This window comes from Artibeus jamaicensis, unplaced genomic scaffold (genome assembly GCF_021234435.1).
Source record: "Artibeus jamaicensis isolate MK-2021 breed Jamaican fruit bat unplaced genomic scaffold, CSHL_Jam_final contig_233, whole genome shotgun sequence".
In the NCBI taxonomy this organism is placed as follows: Eukaryota; Metazoa; Chordata; class Mammalia; order Chiroptera; family Phyllostomidae; genus Artibeus; species Artibeus jamaicensis.
In genome coordinates, this window is record NW_026521486.1 from 51466298 (window position 1) to 51486269 (window position 19972).

General features: G+C 52.2%; 1 protein-coding gene across 3 annotated transcripts; it reads right to left on the reverse strand.

Annotated features, from left to right (window-relative positions):
• Positions 1–156: 156 nt before the first annotated feature.
• Positions 157–15326, reverse strand: SPRYD3 (SPRY domain containing 3). Of its 3 annotated transcripts, none has more exons than XM_037137526.2 (11): positions 15220–15326; positions 13687–13833; positions 12452–12527; positions 11832–11956; positions 11374–11509; positions 10529–10714; positions 3604–3753; positions 3117–3174; positions 2138–2257; positions 1880–2052; positions 157–1533 (listed from the first exon to the last, which is right to left on the reverse strand). In XM_037137526.2, the coding sequence occupies exons 1-11, from the start codon at positions 15294–15296 to the stop codon at positions 1399–1401; spliced, it is 1383 nt and encodes a 460-aa protein (XP_036993421.2). In that variant the 5' UTR covers positions 15297–15326; the 3' UTR covers positions 157–1398. The 3 variants fall into 3 exon arrangements, with proteins under 3 accessions (XP_036993421.2, XP_036993420.2, XP_036993422.2); XM_037137525.2 differs by having other exon boundaries at positions 13687–13854; positions 15220–15324; XM_037137527.2 differs by lacking the exon at positions 3604–3753 and having other exon boundaries at positions 13687–13854; positions 15220–15324.
• Between the last annotated feature and the right edge of the window lie 4646 nt (positions 15327–19972).

The following is a 19972-nucleotide window of genomic DNA, read 5'->3' on the forward strand; positions in this document are numbered from 1 at the left end:
GCACCTGTGCAGGCCAGGTCCATGGAACATGCGTGGTCCCCATCCTTGGCCTCACAGTGGTCCACATGTCCCGGTGAGCAAGCTGCCCTCGGCCACCCTCAGCTCCAGCCCTGTCCCCAGCCCCATGTACTGGAAAGAACTCCCGTGTCCTGGCCATGCTGATAAATATGGAAACTCCGTCTTTATTGGCTGTATAAACATCTCTGTCTGTACATACAATTCATACATCATAGTGCAGGGCCTGGGGGGGGTGGCCCATGGGGAGGCCCCAGCAGCACAGCAGCTGCCCCTCCTTCCCCCAAAGCCCTGCCCACTCTGTGCAAACTGAGGCCAACCGCTCCTGTCCCCACTTTCTCCCAGGAGAAGTCACTGTACGAGGGGTGGGGGGTGGGGGTCAGAGGTCAACGGGGTAGGCAACAAAAGGGCTTGCAGGGGGAAGACACATGTAAGTGCTAGAATCAAACACTGAAGCAAAGCGGACGACTGGCATGGGCAGCAAGCAGGGTCGGAAAGGGGAGTGAGGGGCCCAGCTGCCTTCTGGGTACTCAGTGAGGGCTCAGGGGTCCTGCCCTCCCTTCTACAGCAGACACATGCTCTGGAGTCTCAGCCTACATCCCAGGGACCTAGACACAAGGGCGCCACTGGTAGACCAAGGACGGCAAGGAGGACATAGGAACAAAGGCCTCAGTCTCTGGCCCCCCGTGACAGCCCCTCTCTATGCCGTTAAACAAGTAGTGGGCACCCATTTATGTGTGTCCAGCTGGGGGAGCTGAAGACTCTGTCTCTGGAACTCTGGTGCCTGACCAGGTGGTGAGGGAGCAAGCCTGCACTCAGGAGACAGAACAGAAGCCCTAGAGCAGTCTTCTTGGGATGCAGTCAGTGGGAAGAGAGAGGGCCCGAGAGCCCCCCTAGCCCAGCTGGGGGGGATGACAGCAGCAACTGGTTCACATGAGGACCAGAAACAAAAAAAGAGAAGATGCAAGGAGAAAGACTGCAGTAAATTGGGGAGGCAGGGAGCTGTCTCGTCTCTACCCTCTGAGAAGCCTCAGGCCCAAACAGCAGCCTAGACAGGGCGCTCATTTCCCTCCGCTCACATGGGCCAGTGGGGAAAGGGGGATGTGGAGCCCACTGGCCAAAGCAAGCGGGATCCACTGATGCAACAACACTGTTCTTTGGGTCTGCTCCTGTCCAAGAAGGAACTAAGACCCAGGGACTGATGGTAAGAGCGGCGCCAGGTCAGAAACATGGGTAGAGAAAGGCTGGGCGGGGGCCTGACCTGGTAGGGGCACAGTGACTGTGTACCCTTGGGACCTGCCAGGCAAACAAATCCTCAGGGGGAGTCAGGAACTGGGTACCTGGTCCTGTAAAGAGGGAGAGGAAGCCAGTGTACAGAAGTCCCTAGCCACTCAAGGGGTGCAGGTCCACTTTGACTTTCTCCCCACAGCTCAGCATTCCAATGGTGGGAAAGAAGCCCCCGGAGGGTACAACAGCATCCTTCTTCCCGATGATCTTGCCATTCCGAGTAAAGAAAACCTGGGGTGGAGGTGGAAAGAAAAGTGGAGCAGGCAGTTTGGCCCATTCGAGGATGCTGGAGCCACACAGGCCTGAACCCTGTCCACTCTACTCTCAGCAACTCTTGCAGAGACTTGGGGTGATGCAAGAAGTGACCACAAGAGGGCATCCTAAGGCTGGAAACCAGTCTCCCGCCCCGCCCCCTCAGTCTCCAACTCAGCCCTCCCAATACCTCAGCACAGAACACACCCATATCAGCACCAGGCCTTCCTGGCTTCCCTACCCTGGTTCTACTTTCTGTTCCCACTAATACCAGCCCTGCCCAGACCCAAGAGGCCCAGTCCAACCCCAAACCTTCCGCACTCACCACCACCTTCTTGCCCTCGTGCTCCTGCTCTATCTCTTCTCCATCGTCTTCCTCTTCCTCTTCCTCCTCTTCTTCTTCCCCTTCCTGGTGCAGGTACATAACATTCCGGACGTTCCGGACAGCTCGGGCAGTCGGGGACAGGATCACTGTGTCACAACTGTCATCACTGTCACCTAGGAAGCCAGGACACCTGAGCTCCTGTGGTACTGCCCCCGCCCTCTGTCCGGCCAGCCTGGTCGGCCACCCCATCCCACTCACCCTCACTGTCCAGAATGTAGTCCCGGGGAAACATGATTCCACAGCCCATAATGTCGCCTTTGTAACAGCGTGGCCCAAAGGGGTCTCCCACACCACTGCCATGGAAGATCTTCCCATCATCTGTTGGGGGAGGGGGGGAGAACACCAGTAAAGGAGGGGCTGACACCGCACCCCCGAGAGCAGCCCCGGCTTGAAGGTGACATTTCTCTGCCTCCCTCTCTGGCCCAGAGGAAGGGAGGAGGTAGGCAAAAGATAGAGGTAGAGACAGAAGTGGAAAGAGGGCACTAGATTAAAAAAGAGAAAGAGAGAGAGAGAGCACCCTGGCTGGTGTAGCTCAGTGGATTGAGCACCAGCCTATGAACCAAGGGGTCTCCAGTTCGATCCCCAGTCAGGGCACATGCCTGGGTTGTGGGCCAGGTCCCCAGTAGGGGGCGCTTGAGAGGCAACCACACACTGATGTTTCTTTCCCTCTGTTTCTCCTTGCCTTCCTCTCTCTCTAAAAGTAAATAAATAAAATCTGTAAAAACAAAAAATGACAGAGACAATGTGGGCATTCCAGGGGCTAAAGGGGAGACTTCTCAGGAAGCTGGTCACAGAAGGGAGAGGGGACAGGGATTGGAGGGAAGAGGTGGGATCAGGAACTCAGGGTTTGTTCTTTCTAAAGAAAGCACCAAAAGAAATCAAGCTGACCAAAAAAAAAAGAAAATGCAGAATCTGCAGGAAGGGTGCAAAGGGAGCCAACTCAGAGGCCTGGAATGTCCAGTTTGGGCCCAGATCCCCCACCCTCCCCTGGCTTTTGGGCTTGGAAGAAAAACACAGATGAGGAGAAAGCAGCTTTGGAAGGAAAGGAGGTATCAGCAGGGGAAAGTCTGTCCAGCCAAAATGCTGGAGGACATGCCACTTGAGAGGGTCAGGAAGCTTGATGTCCACGTTTCTACATCCCCACAACCGTAGCTTCACCAGGACAGCCTCTGCTCACCTGCATGATAAGCCACAGACCCTCTGCTCCAGCCAGGGTGCCTGTTCTTGGGGTAATCCTGCACAAGGGAGAAAAACGGAGATCTATGGTACAACGCACAAAAGAGAAGAGGAGACAGTGGCATTGAACCTTCAGCCTTCTGAAATAGACTACAACCCAGACAGCTGCTCACCACCTCTGCTCACCACTTCTGGCACTTCCCCTGCAGCCTCACCCGCTTCAGGCACTTGAGGTTGCAGGGGAAGTGAAGGGGTTCCTGGCTTTCCTGGCCAGGGCAGCAGGCTGCACGTGCCCCATATCTTGGGCACAGTACATGTGGTGCAGTCAGGACACTGTCTCAGGTCAGTTGGGTTGGCACCCTCACACAGCAGACCCACACGACCATGTCCTGTCTCAGGCCAAGGCCCTCCCTTTGTAGCCTGGCCCCCCTGACCCACCCAATAGCCCCCAAGTGAGCAGCTCCACAGGCAAAAACAGTTGTGCCCACCTTCCGGGCCAGCCCCAAGGCGATGTAGCATTTCTCTCCAGGGTCTACAATCTCCACCTCGAAGTAGTGGCTACGAGTGCTCAGGGGGTGCCGGGCCTGGGCCAGCCCTACATCAACAATGCTCTTTCCTTTGCCCAAGTATTCCAGCAGCTGTGGGGGAAGAGGAAGAGGGGAGAGGAAGAGGGAGAAAGAGGCAGGCTGAAACCCACCCTGGAAACCTGGTCCCAGTGCAGTCTGGGGACCAATTTCCTGTTCCTGACAAAAAAACCCTGGCTGAGGTACAATGTGGGCCTCCACGTTTCGGACAGACCTGGGAGAATGGGGAGTGAGTCAGGAGCAAAGGGGGCAGCACGAACAAGAGGGCTGGACCCCTTGCTGAATACGGCACCCACCTGCCTACTGAGGCATAGCCAGTAGGCAAACCCAGTTTCAGGGGAGACAGAGAGCAGCATAGCAATCCAAAGGGCTGAGTGCTGGGAACCACACTAAGGGTCCCCAGGCTACACCGGCACTTCCCTGAGGAACGCTGCTGGGAAAGGTACACCCAGGGAGCCTGAGCAAGAGAAAAAGGGGAGTGAAGACTAGGCTAAAGGGAACTTGACAGCTTCCAGAGGGGGCCTAATGGGGGCAGGTTAGGTGCCAACTCCAGATGTTTGGGGGAGGGGAGACAAGCTCAGAAGCCAATTCAGCCTGGGATGGACCTGAAACAATTTCTCAAGGTCTTTGTTGTACTTGGCTTTGGACAGAGCTGTTCATAGCTGGGGTCAGGGGGCTGCTGAGAGGAGCCAAGGAACCCAGAAGGACCAGCTCTACTCCTTCATACAATGTGGGGGAGGGGAGCACGCAGGACCAAGCTAGGAAGGCAGGTTTTGCCACTGCCAGCCCCTGCGGCTCTTTCAAGTTAAAGTAGAAAGAGGGGAAGCGAGGGGAGATGACTGACGGGCTCTTAAGGCTCTTCAGTCCCACAATGCTCCTACCTGGGCATGATGGGGCAGAACCCCCCAGTCTGGGAGGGTTTATTTATCAGTTGTCATGGTAATAATGAGCCCGTGACTCAACTCTATCCCCTCTTCACCCCACCTTTCAGCATCACCTGGGATTCCTTAATCCCCTTTTAATTAGCCCAATTACCCCTTAAGACTCTCTTCTACCTTCCCACCCTTCCAGCCCTGAAGAATATACACTCCCTAGGACCTCCTTCACTTCTCCCTGGCAAGCCTTGAGATGCTGGCCTCTCACCCCCCACAGAGCTCCTGCCAGAACAGGCGAGGACTTCTGTTCACCGACACCAGTGTGGAAACCTCTGTCTTCAGCAGAAGCATGTCCTGCATCCTTACCACCCCCTTCAGACAGTAAATAAAGGGACTCAGTCCCCATCTCAGCTCTGGATTCCCAAAGCCCTGCCATCTCAAGTCCACCTTCCTTTCCTCTCCAAAGAGAAATGGAGGCAGAGCGTGGCAGGGTGGGGGCTGGTCAGGGTAAAAGCCAGAGATGTACAGGAGACCACCTAAACTCACAGCCAGGCTGACTCATTCCTACAGCCAGAGTCTTACACATCTTGGTTAACACCAGCTTTTCTATTTACACTCCTAGCCCCATCTTCTCCATATATCACACTGCTTTGACTCATCAGAGAGAGGTCCCCTGCATCACCTTCTGAATTTCTGGATACTAATTAAGGCCCACACTGTTTGAATTCTGTTTATGGTCCTCTGAGTGTTCTCTGCCTGGCCTGGGTTCCTCCTCTGAATCTCTCCCCACAGGCTGGAAGGGATGCGGCTCAATGCACACTAATGAGCTGCTACCCCACCCAGTCCAAGCAGCCCCCAGCCCCTCCTCCCCACTGGGTGGGGGGCCCCACAGCTGCTCTCGACCGCTCCATCCAATTGGCCTCAGCATAGGAAACATAGTGTTCTCTACCTTCAGAGCCAAGAGAGCGGATCCAGACCCTGATCCCTGGGAAAAACCCGCCCAACCATTCCCTCTGCCGCAGCCCTAAGAACGGGAGCACTGCGGTGGCGTCTGTGGACCGGGTGGGGTGCTTCTTCAAGTTAAAGGCCAAGGAAATTAAGCACACCAACTTGGGACTTCAAAACCCACTCCCCACTCCTTGGAGCGGTTCAAACAGACTGCTGGTGGCCCGCAAGCCTAGATCCCTGCACAATGTGCCCTTTCCAAGGGAGAAACCACCGGCCCCTCAGGACAGAAGCCACCTTGATTCATCTGTTCCTCTTGGGTCCACTGTCCTGCTCCTGGGCAAAGTTCCCCCAAGCCTTCCAGAGCCTTCTCAGAGCACTTAGAGGCGCAGAGGGGGGGAAGTCTGGCCTCCCTGACAGATCCTTGCTTGACTCCACTCCTCCCCTCCTCAGACAAAGGCTAGTAGGGACCTAGAGGAGATGGTGGGTTAACTCCCTAGAGTCTCCGTTGCTAGGAGCCTGATGCTGGTCCTCAGCATCTGTGCCTCAGATGCCTCTTAGTTTGAAAGAGAAGTCAAACAGACTGGGCTCCTTACTTACTAGCCACTAGCCTTGAGCAAGTGACTTTTATTTCTTTAAGTCTCAGTTTTTTCATCAGTAAAATCAAGATACTACCACCTGCATCTCCAAAAACAGGGGAGAAGACTAAACAAAGTGTCAAGTGCGTAGCCTGACACCCACCCACTACATGATCAATACACGTTTCTGCCTTTCCCTAAATCAGAAATGGGGGTTATAATGGACCAGGGCCAACATATTAGTGCCTCCTAAATTTTAAGTCCCCCCAAAGCTACAACAGACTGGAAACACTGATCCCAAATCAGGAAATGATCTTTCATTTGGGCCTTTACGTCCCACTGGAATGGACCTTTAGGGTCCCAGAACTAAGTACTGTTTCCTTGGGACAGATGGCCACTCCCCAGCTGACTCCACCCCAACCGACCAACTAGTGTGTCTCTTCGAATCATGCCCGACCCGCAGGAACATTCCTCCACATCGCTGGTGGCGGCGTGGGGAACCTCTTCCTCGGGACTCTCAAGCCCCCCTGCCTCTCCTGTGTCCCTCCGAACACAACCAGAGCCTTGAGAGGCCAAACAGGTGGACTCAGCGCCACAGAGAGGAGGCTGCGGAGTGCACGCCCCCTCGCGCTGTACCGGTGCCACCTTCTCAGCTCCTGCGTCCCTGCGGGCGTCCCTGCTCCTCCTCTCATCAGCACAGACTCTAATCCCTCTTGACAGGAGCTGGGGAGGCTCAGTGCCCCGAGGGCCTCGGAGCGACAGAGACAGGAACCCAGAACGTGCTCCCCACCGAGAGCCGCTCAGGCCCCAACACAGGTCTCCTCCTGGGTGGGGTCTGTGAAGGACCCCTGGGAGGGCGAGGCCTCATTCACCCCGCTTTGTGTACCGAGGCTGTTGCCCCGTCTCTAAGGAGCTGTCAGAGGAGCTATGAACAGGAAACAAAGGCAGAATGAGCCTAATCCCCCAGCTTTACTGATGTCCCCCACCCTCCACCCATTACCTCACTGCACAAAGCCTGAGGGCAGGGATGAGGTGGGGGGCAACACTCCCATCTCTGAGCAACACAGCAGCAATACTTGGACACCCTCAGAGCTCCGGGGAGGGGAACTCTTTCGGGGGAGAAACCCAGGCCCCAGGAAGCAGGGGAAGAATTCCACTCAAGAAAGAGCCAGGTCTGACGACATAGAGATACCCAGATTAAGCAAACATGACTACCAATTAACAACTGTTGAATCTAAGTAGAGAGTATACGAGTGTTCGCTCTATTATCTTTTCAACTTTTCTGTTACGTTTGAATTTTCTAAAATATTTTATTTATTTATTTTTAGAGAGAAGAGAAGGGTGGCAGGGAAAGAGGGAGAGAAACATCGACTGGTTGCTTCTTGCACACCCGCAGCTAGGGACTGAGCCTGCAAACCAGGCACATGCCCTGACTGGGAATCGAACCAGCGACCCTTCGAACCAGTGACCCTTCAGTTTGCAGGACAATGCCCAACCCACTGAGCTACACACCCAGTGCAAGATGTTTGAAATATTTTTAAATGAATGTTGGAGAGAAAAAAGGGTCAGGAATTGAGTTTGTGCTCTTCTTTATGGGACGAACTGGTGAGAAGGGAGAAGAAAAGGTGACTGAGAATTCAAACTGAGAAAACGGGCTAGGAGTAAAAGAATTCCAAGGCAGCCAAATAAAACGAGCTAGGGAGGGCCTCGGCTGTAGAAAGTAGACAGGAGAATCCTAAGGAAGTGGGAATTGAAGCCCAGAAATTACAGATTCATCTGAGAAGAAGAGGCAGGAGGAGGGGAGAGGCTGGCTAGAGGACAGCAGGCTTGGGGAGAAGACAACAGCACATATTAGACAGTGGGAAGCAGGGGGTGGGGAGTCAAAAAATATCTGGGCTTAGTTTTGCCACTAAATCACCTTTTGACATTTGAACGAGTCTCTTAACTTCTCTGGGACTGTTTTTCTTATCAACGGCCCACTATGATATTCGGGAATGTGTGGCTGCCACAGTGACAGGGGAGGGGTACCAGCACCCTATGTCTAGAAGCTGGATGCTAAGCATCCTGCCCATCAAGGGACTTTCTCACCTAAAATGCCCACAGCCTTTGCACTGGGAAGCCCTGGACTGCATGGCACCAAAGGCATCTCCCAAACATTTAGGGTGCTCTCCTGGGAATGTCACCCAAGGCAGGAGAAAGAGGCCTGAACACAGCGAAGGTCTGAGGTCCCAGGTGAGGCTCCCCACAGAGGAAGGGAAGAAAAACCACAGGAGGGGCAAAGAGGAGAAACACTGTGCCGGACACAGAAACTGGAGGCGCGGGCACGGTGCCGATGGCCGGATCGGAACTCCGGGCGTGACCGCAGAAGGGAGGAGAGCAAGAGGCAAGGGGGGAAGGGGGCCAAAGGGATGGAAGAAAGTGGGTCAGTCACTCTCATCTGAAAGATGGGACAGCTGGCAGGCCTAGGACAGAGAGAGGCACATGTCCCCCAGGCGGCGCATGCCCGAGTCTGCCTCAGAGGAGCCAGTGCTCAGGGAGCAGCGTCACAGGCTGTCACAGGCTGGAGTGAGGGTCTGAGAGAAAAACCAAACTCGACAGCTTATGTCTAAGAAAGAAAAAAAAACCTTCAATACGTGGCCTGAGGGAATCGTGAGGAGGGCAGAGAGGAACGAAGGCTATTTATGAATGTCTGCAGGACTCTGCATCAGTTAGAAAAGACTGCCTGGGAGGAGCGGGGAGCAAAGTGGGGACAGGTCCAGGCAGGGAAAGGGTGCCAAGAAAACACTCCTGAGGAGAGGTCAGGGACGAGAGCTGGAACATCGCCCTGGCTCAGCCCCAAGTTCAACTCTGTTGTCAAAATAATAGTGCCAAAATGATCATAGGAGGGAAAAAGGAAAGGAAGAGTTAAGAGTCAAAGAGTGGGCATCAGAGGCCTCCTGACGCATAGCCGCTGCGGCCCTCGGACCCTAGTGTCAGGAGGGGTGCAGAGTGTCAGGAGCAGTGGGACAGCACACTTCTGCCAGTTTCCTTGAGTCTGACTCACCTTAAACTCCAGAAGTAGGGACAGGGTGGGGGCCTCGCTCATAATCCACTCCCACCCCCCACTGCTTCTGTTTTGCTATCAAAGCCTGAGTTGAAAACAGCTTAGTTTGGGGCAAGAAGGCCAGGGGGTGGAGAAAAGGTTGAGTCGGGTACAAGAGGGCAACAGAAGGACAATTCGAGGTGGGAGGCCCGAGCAGTTCACTAGAGGTCAGACCCAGACCCCTGACTCAGCCTCCACTCACTCCAAACCCAGCATGAGGTCCAGAGGATGGATATGAAGAATTTCCTTCTCTCAAGGTCCATACACTACCTGAGAAAGTTTAAAATCCAGGGAAAGAGCCCTGGCTGGGGTGGCTCAGCGGATCACGTGCCGCCTTGCAAACCAAAGGGTCTCAGTTCAGTTCCCAGTCTGGGCACAGGCCTGGGTTCCGGGCCAGGTCCCCAGGAGGGGTTGCACGAGAGGCAACCACACATTGATGTTTCTCTCCCTCTCTTTCTCCCCCCCTTCCCCTCTCTCTGAAAATAAATAAATAACATCTTTAAAATCCAAGGAAAGACTAATAAAGAAGGTATAACAAGAAGATGTATAAAAAACAAGCTTTGGAGGGTTAAGGGTTCTCACTGATCTCCCTGCACCTCTATTCTCATCCTCTATAATGTAGGGGGAGACGGAAGAGATTGACCTTGACCCTCACTCAAAAATACCCTCCGAGAACCTTCCCACACGGGTGGGACTTGTGAACACACCTGTCCCCCAGCATAGTGAGTGGAAAGTCTGGGCCAGCTAAGCTGAGATCAAACCCAAAGGGAGATCCGGGCATCCTGCTTCCCAACAGCCCCAGGGCAGCAGAGGACACCCGATGCCGAAGGGACCAAAGAAGGCAAAGGAGAACTACTACATGTTCCAAGAGTAAAGGTCTCTGATGAAGGGCATGGGAAGAAAGCAAATCAACGCTAAGGAGAAAATAGACTAAAGAATCATATCAAGCCCTGGCTGGTGTTGCTCTGTGTATTGAGCACCAGCCTGTGAACCGAAGACTGCCAGTTTGAGTGCCGGTCCTGACCAGGGTTGCAGCCAGGTCCCCAACTAGGTGTGTGCGAGAGTCAACCAACTACTGTTATCTCACACACCGATGTTTCTCTCCCTCTCTATCTCCTTCCCCTCTCTCTATAAACAAACAAACAAATAAATAAATAGATACGTAGATAGATAGATAGAAGGAATCTTGTCGAGACCTCAGGCTACCCTGCCAAAATCCCCATTTCCTAAAACCCTACAAAAGACAGTGTCCTCACTCCCAATTCTAAGCAATTCAGACATGTTTATGTGGCCCACAGGTGTCCTACGCAGTCCCCCCTGCCTGCCCCCAACCACTGCCCCTTACTTACAGTTCCACAGACTCGGACATCGTGCAGCCGGCCCCATTCATCCTCATAACTGTCCACCATCATGACACTGTCGTCCTCACGGCCCAGTTCGGCATTGAGGTGCAGCCGTACCTCCTCCCCCAGGGAGTGCATGCCCACTGCCGGGAACAGCCCATCCGGGGACATGGGCATGATGGTGGAGCCCACCTGCAATGAGGGGGTAGGGGGCTGCCATCAGCTCACTTTTAGTTCATCTAACTCTCACAGGGTACTCTTGAAATGATGCAAAAAATGGCTATCACACATGCTGACAGACAGAAAAAATGTTAAGCCTGCAAAGTACTCCTGGATGAGTAAAGCATCCACAGAGCTAGAAGGCAAACACAAGTCTCTCAACTTGCTGCCAAATACTTTTGGTATGAGTGAGTGTGTCCTGAAGCAGCAAGTGCTGAGGCCTAGGTGCTGAGCGAGTCCAACCTCTCAGCCAAGGCCTGAGGAAGCGATTTTCCAAAGGTGGGAGACGGCGCTGGATGGCTCTCTCTGCTATGTGCTCTCATCCCATCTCTTCACTACTACTGGTCTCTCTCTGAACCTCCAATTTCTGCTCATTCTCCACTGCACTAACCGCCCCGCTGCATCTGTCGTCTGGGTAATGTCCCAGCTTCCCCTGGGCAGGGGAAGTGTCTTCTCCTACAGGTAGGAAACTTCTCCTACAGGTAGGAGAACCTGAGGCTGGACTGAAGGAGACGGGAACTGAGCCTGTGGGTCCCTGGGCAAGCCCCAGCCAGCGGACTCTTTCTAATTACTCCCACAAATTCTTAAACACCTTCCAACTGCTTAACACCAACTTGGGATTTCCCACTCACCCGCTTTCCATTTTTGGTGAAGAAGATCTGAGCCGTCTGCACATCAAAGGACACGGGCTCAATGCCACAGCCAATCCGGTCCCCAGAGTTGCACTTCGATCCGAACTGGCGACCCTTGGCTCGGCCATTGTATAGCCTGTAGACCAAGTAGCACAGACACAGGACCTGAGCTGAGCCTCCCACCTTCTCCCCAGTGCCAGGAGCTGAGGCCTCATCTCACTGCTCCCAGGCACTCTGCGACGGCGTCCACCTATGTCCTGACTTAAGTCCCACCCTTCCCTCTAAGTCTGCAAACCTCCAGGGACGGCCGAGAAGCTAACTTCCTGTCTGACCAGAAAAGTCTATGAAAATACCCCAAGACAGGTGAAGGAATGGCAAAAGCCGCTCTAAGGTAGCCCTTCATATTTAAGCCCCCTGAATCTACGGGAAGGGGGTCAGGTTCCAGAGAGCGCACTCACTTGCCATCATCAGCATGGTAGGCTACAGAGTCAGGCAGCCAGCCAGGCTGGTGATCCAAACTGTAGTACTGAGGGACCAGCCCCACGGCAATGGTGCCTCGGACACCGCTGTCCACAATAGACACCTGGAAGGAGGAGACCAGGGCACAATTAGTATAGAAGGGAAATGGGAACTGCTGGGGTGCAGGGAAGGGGAGTTAGTCCTCCCACTGAAGGGGGCTGAGGCTCAAAGAGACAACAGACATGGGCATCAGAGAAAAAGAGAGGGCACTCGGAGGGAGGACTGGGAGAGTGGGGCCTACTTTACTGTGATTACTTAGAAAATAATTTTCAATTAATGGATGGGAGATGCCGTAGATGCTGGGCTTGGGTTAGGGAGTGGGAGAGGACATGGATCAAAGTCTGGGATATGGGTCAAGATCTACTTAGATAAGAGGCGGGAGAGCGTGACAGGACTCCAGGGCATCTATCGCTCAGATTAGACACCGTGCTATTCTGTGCCCTTCCCCAGCCAACAGGGCAGCAGTACACTGATGGAAAATAAAAGGCCCAGATAGTGAATGTAGTAAAAAAAAGAAAAGGTCTTTGGAGCTTAATGACCTCACCCCTGCTCTGCCCACCTCAAAATAATTGCTGTCCTTGGTCAAGGGTCGAGAAGCAACATAGCAGCCAACTTCTCCGGAGTTTCCATGGTAACTGAAGAAATGAGTGGGAAATTCCATTAGCAGCCTAGCCCAGAAGTTGGGGGAAGGGCCTCATCTCCAACCCCCACCCTATGAAGGTCAGTACAGAGGAGAAGCCACTAGGCCACACTTCAGGACAGCTGCACAGACAACATAAGATACTTGAAGTCACCCATTCCTCCCGCTGCCTCCAATCAGGATCCAACCCAGACCAGACCAATGCAGGCCTGGTTTCTTCATTTCCAGGGGGAAAAGAAAGCAGAGCCTCCCTTAGTTGCCTCTTAGGGGGTCTCACAACCCTGTCTAACCTCAATCCCTCATGCTGCTGCTTCGGCCCTTTTCCTCTGGCTCTGTCCTCAGTGGAGCTGGAGAACGGCTGGTCTCTATCCTCTGTACCAAAGCCCTTCATAGATTGGAAGACAGTTATTCAGTCCCCACTCCTCAGCTTTCTCGTTTCCAGGCTAAATAGCATGATTTCCTTCCCCCCCTTCAGTGACTTTGTGAGAGAGTTAGACTCAGAAGGAATCAGGGAAGGGGTTTAAGCCAGGAAAAAGAGAGAAAATAAACACAAACACACAATCCAAAGGGTTATAAGGTGGTGAGTGGAATGCACTAGATAACTGTCCTTCCCCAGACAGGAAATCCACTGCCTTTGAAATGGCCACTCCTCACCTAAAGCAACCCCTGAGACGCAGGCAGAAGGAGACCCCACAAGCCCACTGGAGTCCTCTCAATGGCACCTGGCGTCTCCTGAGACCCCTGGGAGCCTCCCATCTCTCACATGATTGCTTTCAGTGCAGACCAGGATAGTGACCCAGAGACGCAGGCGAGGGTAAGCAGTGTACTGCTCCACTCAGAAAGGCCTCCATGGTCACCAGCGTTTCCCTCCCAGTGCAGTACAGACAGTCCTCTGCCTCTAAAAAAGCCCTTTTTTGCCTTGGCCAAGTGGCTCAGTTGGCTAGAGCATTGCCCCATACACCGAAAAGGTTGCAAGTTCAATCCCCAATCAGAGCACATACAAGAGACAACAAATCAATGTTTCTCTCTTTTCCTTCCTCTCTCCCTATAATCAATAATAATGTTGGGTAAGGATTAAAAAAATTAAAATGCCCTTTTCCATCTCTAAGTTCTGGCCCAAAAAGGAAAATGTAGAAAAACTCTCCTCAACTCACCTCAAAGTGTCTCCATCTACAAGAATGTGCTTGAATCTCTCCTGATACCGAAAAGCCCGAACCTCCCGAATCTCTCGGATCCGCCGGCGCCAGTTCAGAAACCGATAGTGCAGATTGAGGTCATCCATCTTGTTCATGAGAACAAACCTGCAGGGGGGGAGAAAGGGACTGAAGAGGAAGCAGGGCCAGCCCTTAGCAAAGCATCTCAACCTGTTTTACCAGGAATGTAGTACGAGCACTGGACTTGAAGCAGGTGCCCAGATTGACCTCAACAAGGTCAGGAGGACTGATCTCCATCCTCAACCTTTCATTCAACAAAGATTCATGGTTCTAGGTGCTAGGGACATGCCGTGAACAAGATGGACTGGATGCCTGTTCTAATAGGGCTTCCATTCTAGTGTAAGGAGGCATGACAGACAATAAACAGAATCATGTTTGACAGCTGAGGGAAAAATCAGAGTGAGGTGAAAAAGAATATGGGGTGAACTCTATGTAAAGAAAGCGTCTCTGAAAAGGTGCCATTTGAGTTAAGATGAGGAGCCAAACATGTGACAAGTCAAAAAAAGAGCATTCCAGGTACAGGGGACAGCCAGGACACAGGTCCTGGGGTAGAAGGTACCTGGCCTGGTAGAGAAGTGAAAAGGCCAGCGTGGCTGGTGTATCAGGAATGTGAGAGATAACACAAGAGAATGAGAGGAAGGCAGAGGCCAGATTAAGGCCTATAGACCACAGTGAGGAGTCTGTATTTTATTTCAAGTGTGATGGGAAACCTGTGGAGGGTTTTAAGCAAGGAAATGACATGAACTTAAGGTTTGTCAGGTCTTGAAGATCATTCAGGCTGTTGGTTGGAGAACTGACCATAAGAGAGGAGAGAGTGGTGAACAATTACAAGGTTGTCGCACCAGTAGAGAGGAGAAATGCCATCCATTAAGATGGCAGAAGTGAAGATGGAGAGTAGAACGACCTGGGTTTTTGAACCACCAGTGGTGCTAACATATGAATGAATGAATTTTTCCTGGGAGCTGAAAGTGAGAAAAAAGGCGAGGTACTTTTCTCTTCCTGTCCCCCAAAACCTGAGACAGCAGTTCCATCAAGGCCTGACAGTACTTTGCACACAGTAGGTGCTTTAATAAACCTTAGCGGGGCTGAATTCAATCCCAAACCGGCCACCACGTGGCCGGGGCTCGATCCAAGGTAGATACAGGTGTCCCAGACCTAGGGGTATCTGCTTGCCCAGAAGCCCACAGCCATGGCATCGGGCAAGTGGGGGCCGCACCAGCCCCCTCCTCCACTCTGGGCACGGCCTGGTCACTCAGAAGAGACGCAGGGGCAACACAGCCGGCCTGTCAGTGTAACAACGCACGGTCTCCCCAATCCCGGCACCCGGCCGGGGGTCCTAGCGGGGTGAGCCTCTAGACTAGAGTGCAAAACGCCGCCCATAACCCCGAAGCCTTCGCCCAAGACCCCGGCCTCGCGCTTCAGGCTCCGGGGAGACCCGAGATCTCTGGGACCCCGCCCCTGATCCCCGCCTACCGGGGCCGCCGCGTCCTCCTCATCCATAGGCCTCTCAGCTCGCACTCTAGCTCTTCGGCCGCCGCCACCACACACATCCGGGTCCCCGCCCTTCCTACGCTCCCGAAGGCCCGCCTCCATCATCACCCTCTCCTAATCCGAAACGGTCTAGGACGACGGGCACTTGTAAGAGCCAATAAGAGGGTGCAGACTGGACCGGGCGCGGTCCGGTGAAACGGGTACCTAGCTTTCGGTCGGGTTTGGTAAACCCCAGTGTAGTAGGGGTGGGAGGTAGGGAGGTGGCGACGTGGCAGCGTGCACGCGGCTGGGCGGTCTGGGCGCTGACTGGGCGTTAAAGGAGTGGCTCCAGCGTTGGGAGGGGCAGGTGGAGAAGGTGGTAGCTCCCCAACAAAGACTGCGTGTTTCCTGAACGCTAGTCTGCGGCAGACGTGATGGTAAAAGCTTTGTGGGGCTGTCCTTTTTAATACGCTCAACAGCGTTAGGAAATAAATCTTACTTTTTTGCAAATGAAGAGCCTGAGGCTGGCCTCCATAGTTCATGGGCTTAAAGTAACCACGTGCTTTAAATTTCCCTGAGCTACACTATTAATGCGTTATAGTCCCCCGAGCTCCATTTCATGTAACCTTTGGCTTTGGGACATTGCTTTCCAGGAGCAAAAAGCACAGTGGCATGAAACGGTTCAGGAAGAAAGGGGTTTGGTGTAACTTAAAGTTAGGTTGAGCCCTGGCCAGAGTGGCTCAGTTGGTTGGAGCGTCCTCCTGTGCACTGAAAGGTGGCTGGTTACCCTCCTGCCAGAAACACGTTCCTGGGTTGCGCGTTCGATCTGTGGTGGGGGCACGTGCAGGAGGCAACCGATCTATTCTTTCACCTCTCTCTCCTCTCCTCTCTCCCCTCCCCTCCCCTTCCCACCTCTCCTCTCTCTCCCTTATTAAAAACAAAACAAAAGTTAGGTTGAATACCTACTGAAGGGTGTTTATTGTCATTCTGGGGGCGACTTCCGCGACTTTCTCCCATCACTGAACCCCTTTTCCAATTAGAAGGGCTTTCTCCTTCCTCTGTATTCTCATACTAAGTTATTTGCACTTCATTTATAGCACTTATTACAATCATACTTTTAAAATTACCTCTTTGTAGTAGATGTATCTCTTGCTAACCTGTAAGCTACTTCACACTCTGGGATTTATCTTATTCTTTCCATAAATAGGTGCTCCACAAATGTTGAATGAAATGAAAGCCATCATCTCTTATATCATAAACAGTGACCACTTGGCATACTGGAAGTAGGTGATGGAGATAGGTGTAAATGGGAAATTGAGAAACATAGGCTAGAGCCCCAATTCTGTGACTGAAAGTTCAAGATCTTGTTCTTATCAAAAAAGGATTATTGAAGCATGTGTTCGCTTAGCTCCCTTCCAGCCCGATTACATGGTTCTGGAGAGTTACTCTCCCCAACTCACCTCCAGCTCCTGTCTCCTTCATTTCTTCTCTTCTACCTCCTCTTCCTGAACCATGAAAAGACTCCAAGTGTCAACTCAGCTCTTCCCAAAGGCAGCTAGAGAGTGACCAGCCAGGGCAGCTCCCAGAGTTGTGTCTGTGCCACACTGGGTTTTGGATTCCTCCAGAAACTATCCATCTGGCTAAGGTCTGATATAGAGATGGCAGAAGGTGGTATTTATTTTTTTTCTTTTTTTTTTTTAGAAGGTGGTATTTTTGAAGTGTTGACGGTCGGCGATTCTACTCAGGATTTCCTCATCTTCAGGTTCCAAGTGTGGGGCTGGCCTTTTTGGTGAATCCATAGTCTGTTGGCATTCTCAGAACCTATTGATAATTTGTGCTTGATAAGGAAATATATTTGATTAAACATCTTTATTGAGGTATAATTGACACACAATAAGCCATACATATTTAAAGCATACAATTTGATAAGTTTTGTGTATATCCATGAAAATGTCACCACAATCAAGATAGATACCATTACTCCCAGAAGTGTACTAGTGCTCCTCTATAATCCCTCCTTCCTGTTCCCAGGACACTTCCCATCCCCAGGAAACCACTGGGAATTTAGGCAAAATATACATCCTGCCCACACACACACATACACACTACCTTGTTCCCCTGGCCCTTTACCTTCGTATGTTACACAAAGATGTGCTTTCCCACCGAGACTCCATCCACCTTCCCCTCTCTTCAACCATATTTATCTCTTCTCCCAAATTCTATTGTAAAAGCCTGTCCTCCAGGAATCCCTCTTTGACTTATCCTAGGGCCTGGTTTCCCGGTTCCCTGAACATACTATGGGCCTGTAGACTCTGAGAGCAGGAGGAAGAAACAAAAGGTAGGAGAGGCTGAAGGAGTGAAAGGGCCAAAAGCCCCCCTAGGGCGGTCTGAGCTCCTCCGAAATACAGAACACTGATGAACCTTGAAGAGTTTAAATGCTCTCCCTTCGACTCTATGCCCTTCCCCAAGACAGCCTCTGCTCCCACCCAAAACACTAACCTTTACTTATATCAATTCCAAGCATGGGGATTGGAAGCTGAGGGCCCAGACGTGAAGAAGGTGTGGGGTTCCTGATCTCAAAGCACTCACATTCTAACCGGAAAAATAAGACACACAAAAACATAAAATGGCGATAGCAACAAAATAATGTGGATGAATTCAGCGGAAGGCCGACAGCTGGCCAAGCAGGTGGGGGAAGAGACTAGAATTCCAGAGTGTTGGAAGGATTTAATTAATGTGAGCTTGAAAGCTTGGAGTCGAGGGAAGAAATTACCTCTGAGCAGTAATAATGCTCCACCTTCACTTCCCTTTCCGTTCAGACCCAGAGATGGGAAACTGCCAGGGCTTCTGGGGAAGGTGATCCAGTCAGGTCTTTGAAGTCGGTGTGCTTACAGGGTCATCGTCCACAGGGCCATGAGTGCCAGACAGAAGCATGGGCTCTGTGGGACAGGTGGGGAGCTGGGGGACATGCAGTACCACCGAAGGACTTTAAGGAAGAAAGAGTCACACAAGCAGGACTGCACCTCAGCAGGACCAGCTGGGAGGCTATACATGGGCTAGATGGTGGAAATGGAGGCTGGAGACTGGCTGAGGTTATCACAGCAGTTCCCATCAGGCCCACACCAAACTTAGTCCATGTCATGATGTGGTCACCCATGTTCCTCTCTGGGGTTTTGTTTGTTTGTTTCTTTTTGTCTATGGACCATGCCATCACTTGTCTTTCTTTAAACTCAAGATCAAAAGGGTCCAGGCAGGCAGGCCCCCTTCTTTACATCCTTGTTCTTAAAAGGAAATCAGCACCTGGCGCTGCTATGGATTTGGAGGGAGGGGCTGGATGTGAGAGATGCAGAGCATAAGGAATGAGGAGAACAGAATATAACATTCAAGAAGAGGAGGAAGTCCAGGCAGAGTTTATTTATGGAAAAGCCTGAGTAGCAGTGTAACTGAAAGCAGGTCCGGCCGCCTGCCTCTACAAAAGCCAATAATTGAGAGGCAGGTGCCGATGTAAAGGAAAGTGGTTTGTTGTCAGGTGCCGGCCACCTGGAAGATGGGGACTCACATCTCGAAGCCCAGCTCCTAGGAAGATGGGAGACTCGTGTCACAAAACCCATCTCCACCTCTCAGTGGAGGCGGAGGTTTTTTTTAAGGAGGGAAAGGGAAACAGAACAAAGAGACCAGGAAGGGGGTTGAAAAGTTCCCTACATGCAGGCGAGCACAGTCCATTCCAATAAGACAGGCGATGGTCAGGTGTGCATCATCCTGGTTTAGTCATCCTGGTTTCACATCATCCTGGATCCATAGTTGAAGGTCAGCGAATCTCGCAGAGCTGGGATGCCTGAAGGTCTGGGTCTGTATTTTTTGAAGTTATTTCCTAGGATTCTTATACAAACATGCTGTTTATAAGCTACATATTAGTGAGAGTCAGCGCTTACAGAAACAGTGTGAAAAGAATGGTGGGGTGGGTTACAATTTCCCACCATTACAATTTTTCACTGTTACAGCAACCCAAGCTGCCTAGCCTCTTCACAGCCCCAGCAGAAGCTTTCATCAAACTCTCACACAGAGGCCAGACTGATTCCAAGGGATTTGCACCTTGGCCCACACTCCATCTTGAGTACCCACTAGGTGCTCCAGATCCCTGCTCTGGATGCCAAGGTGGAGGGCATCTCAAAGGGAAGAGAAACAAAATTCATGAGTCTCAGTCTGCAAGAAAGAGCCTGGTTAGACGTCAGCACTGACAGCATGCAGCTCTGGACTTCCCTGCTAGAGGGATGGGGAGAGAGGAAGTGCAGCGCTGGGGGGCAGGGTGCTACTGGATTGTGCAACCCAGTTTAGACCAATGTGGGCAGGAGGGAGCATTAAACGGGAAATCTGTAGGGGTGGTGATGGTGGCAGCAGTGTGGGAGGGGGAGGGGAGAGGTTGAGAAAGGAGTAATGAGAAGAGAATGGTGGATATGAGAGGCTAGCAGAATATTGAGGAGTTTTTCTGCAATATAACCCATAAAGGAGGAGCACAAAAATATTTTAAAAGCTGCACTGGGATCCTGCAGGGAGCACAGCCATCTCATCCAGATCCCAACTTCCGACATGCCTTTCTGTCTTATTCAGGAGCAAGGATCTGGAGCCCGAGGGAAAAGCCCTTGCCAGAATGGTGTGCAGGGCAAAATAAAGTGATAGGGTTTGGGGACAAGACAGAGCTCTGCACCCTGGGGTCAGAGTTTGGGGCAGGAGGTCACAGAGCCTCCGCAGAGTGGAG

Bases quoted from the DNA above. Each gene is read 5' to 3' on its own strand.
- SPRYD3 (XM_037137525.2), bottom strand. From the start codon at position 15,296: ATGTGTGTGGTGGCGGCGGCCGAAGAGCTAGAGTGCGAGCTGAGAGGC. The intron at 11,957-12,451 runs GTGGGCAGAGCA...TCCTCCTTCCAG, and splicing joins AGGACAGCAATTATTTTGAG to GTGTCTATTGTGGACAGCGG. The intron at 2,053-2,137 runs GTGAGTGGGATG...CTGGCTTCCTAG, and splicing joins CTACATTCTGGACAGTGAGG to GTGACAGTGATGACAGTTGT.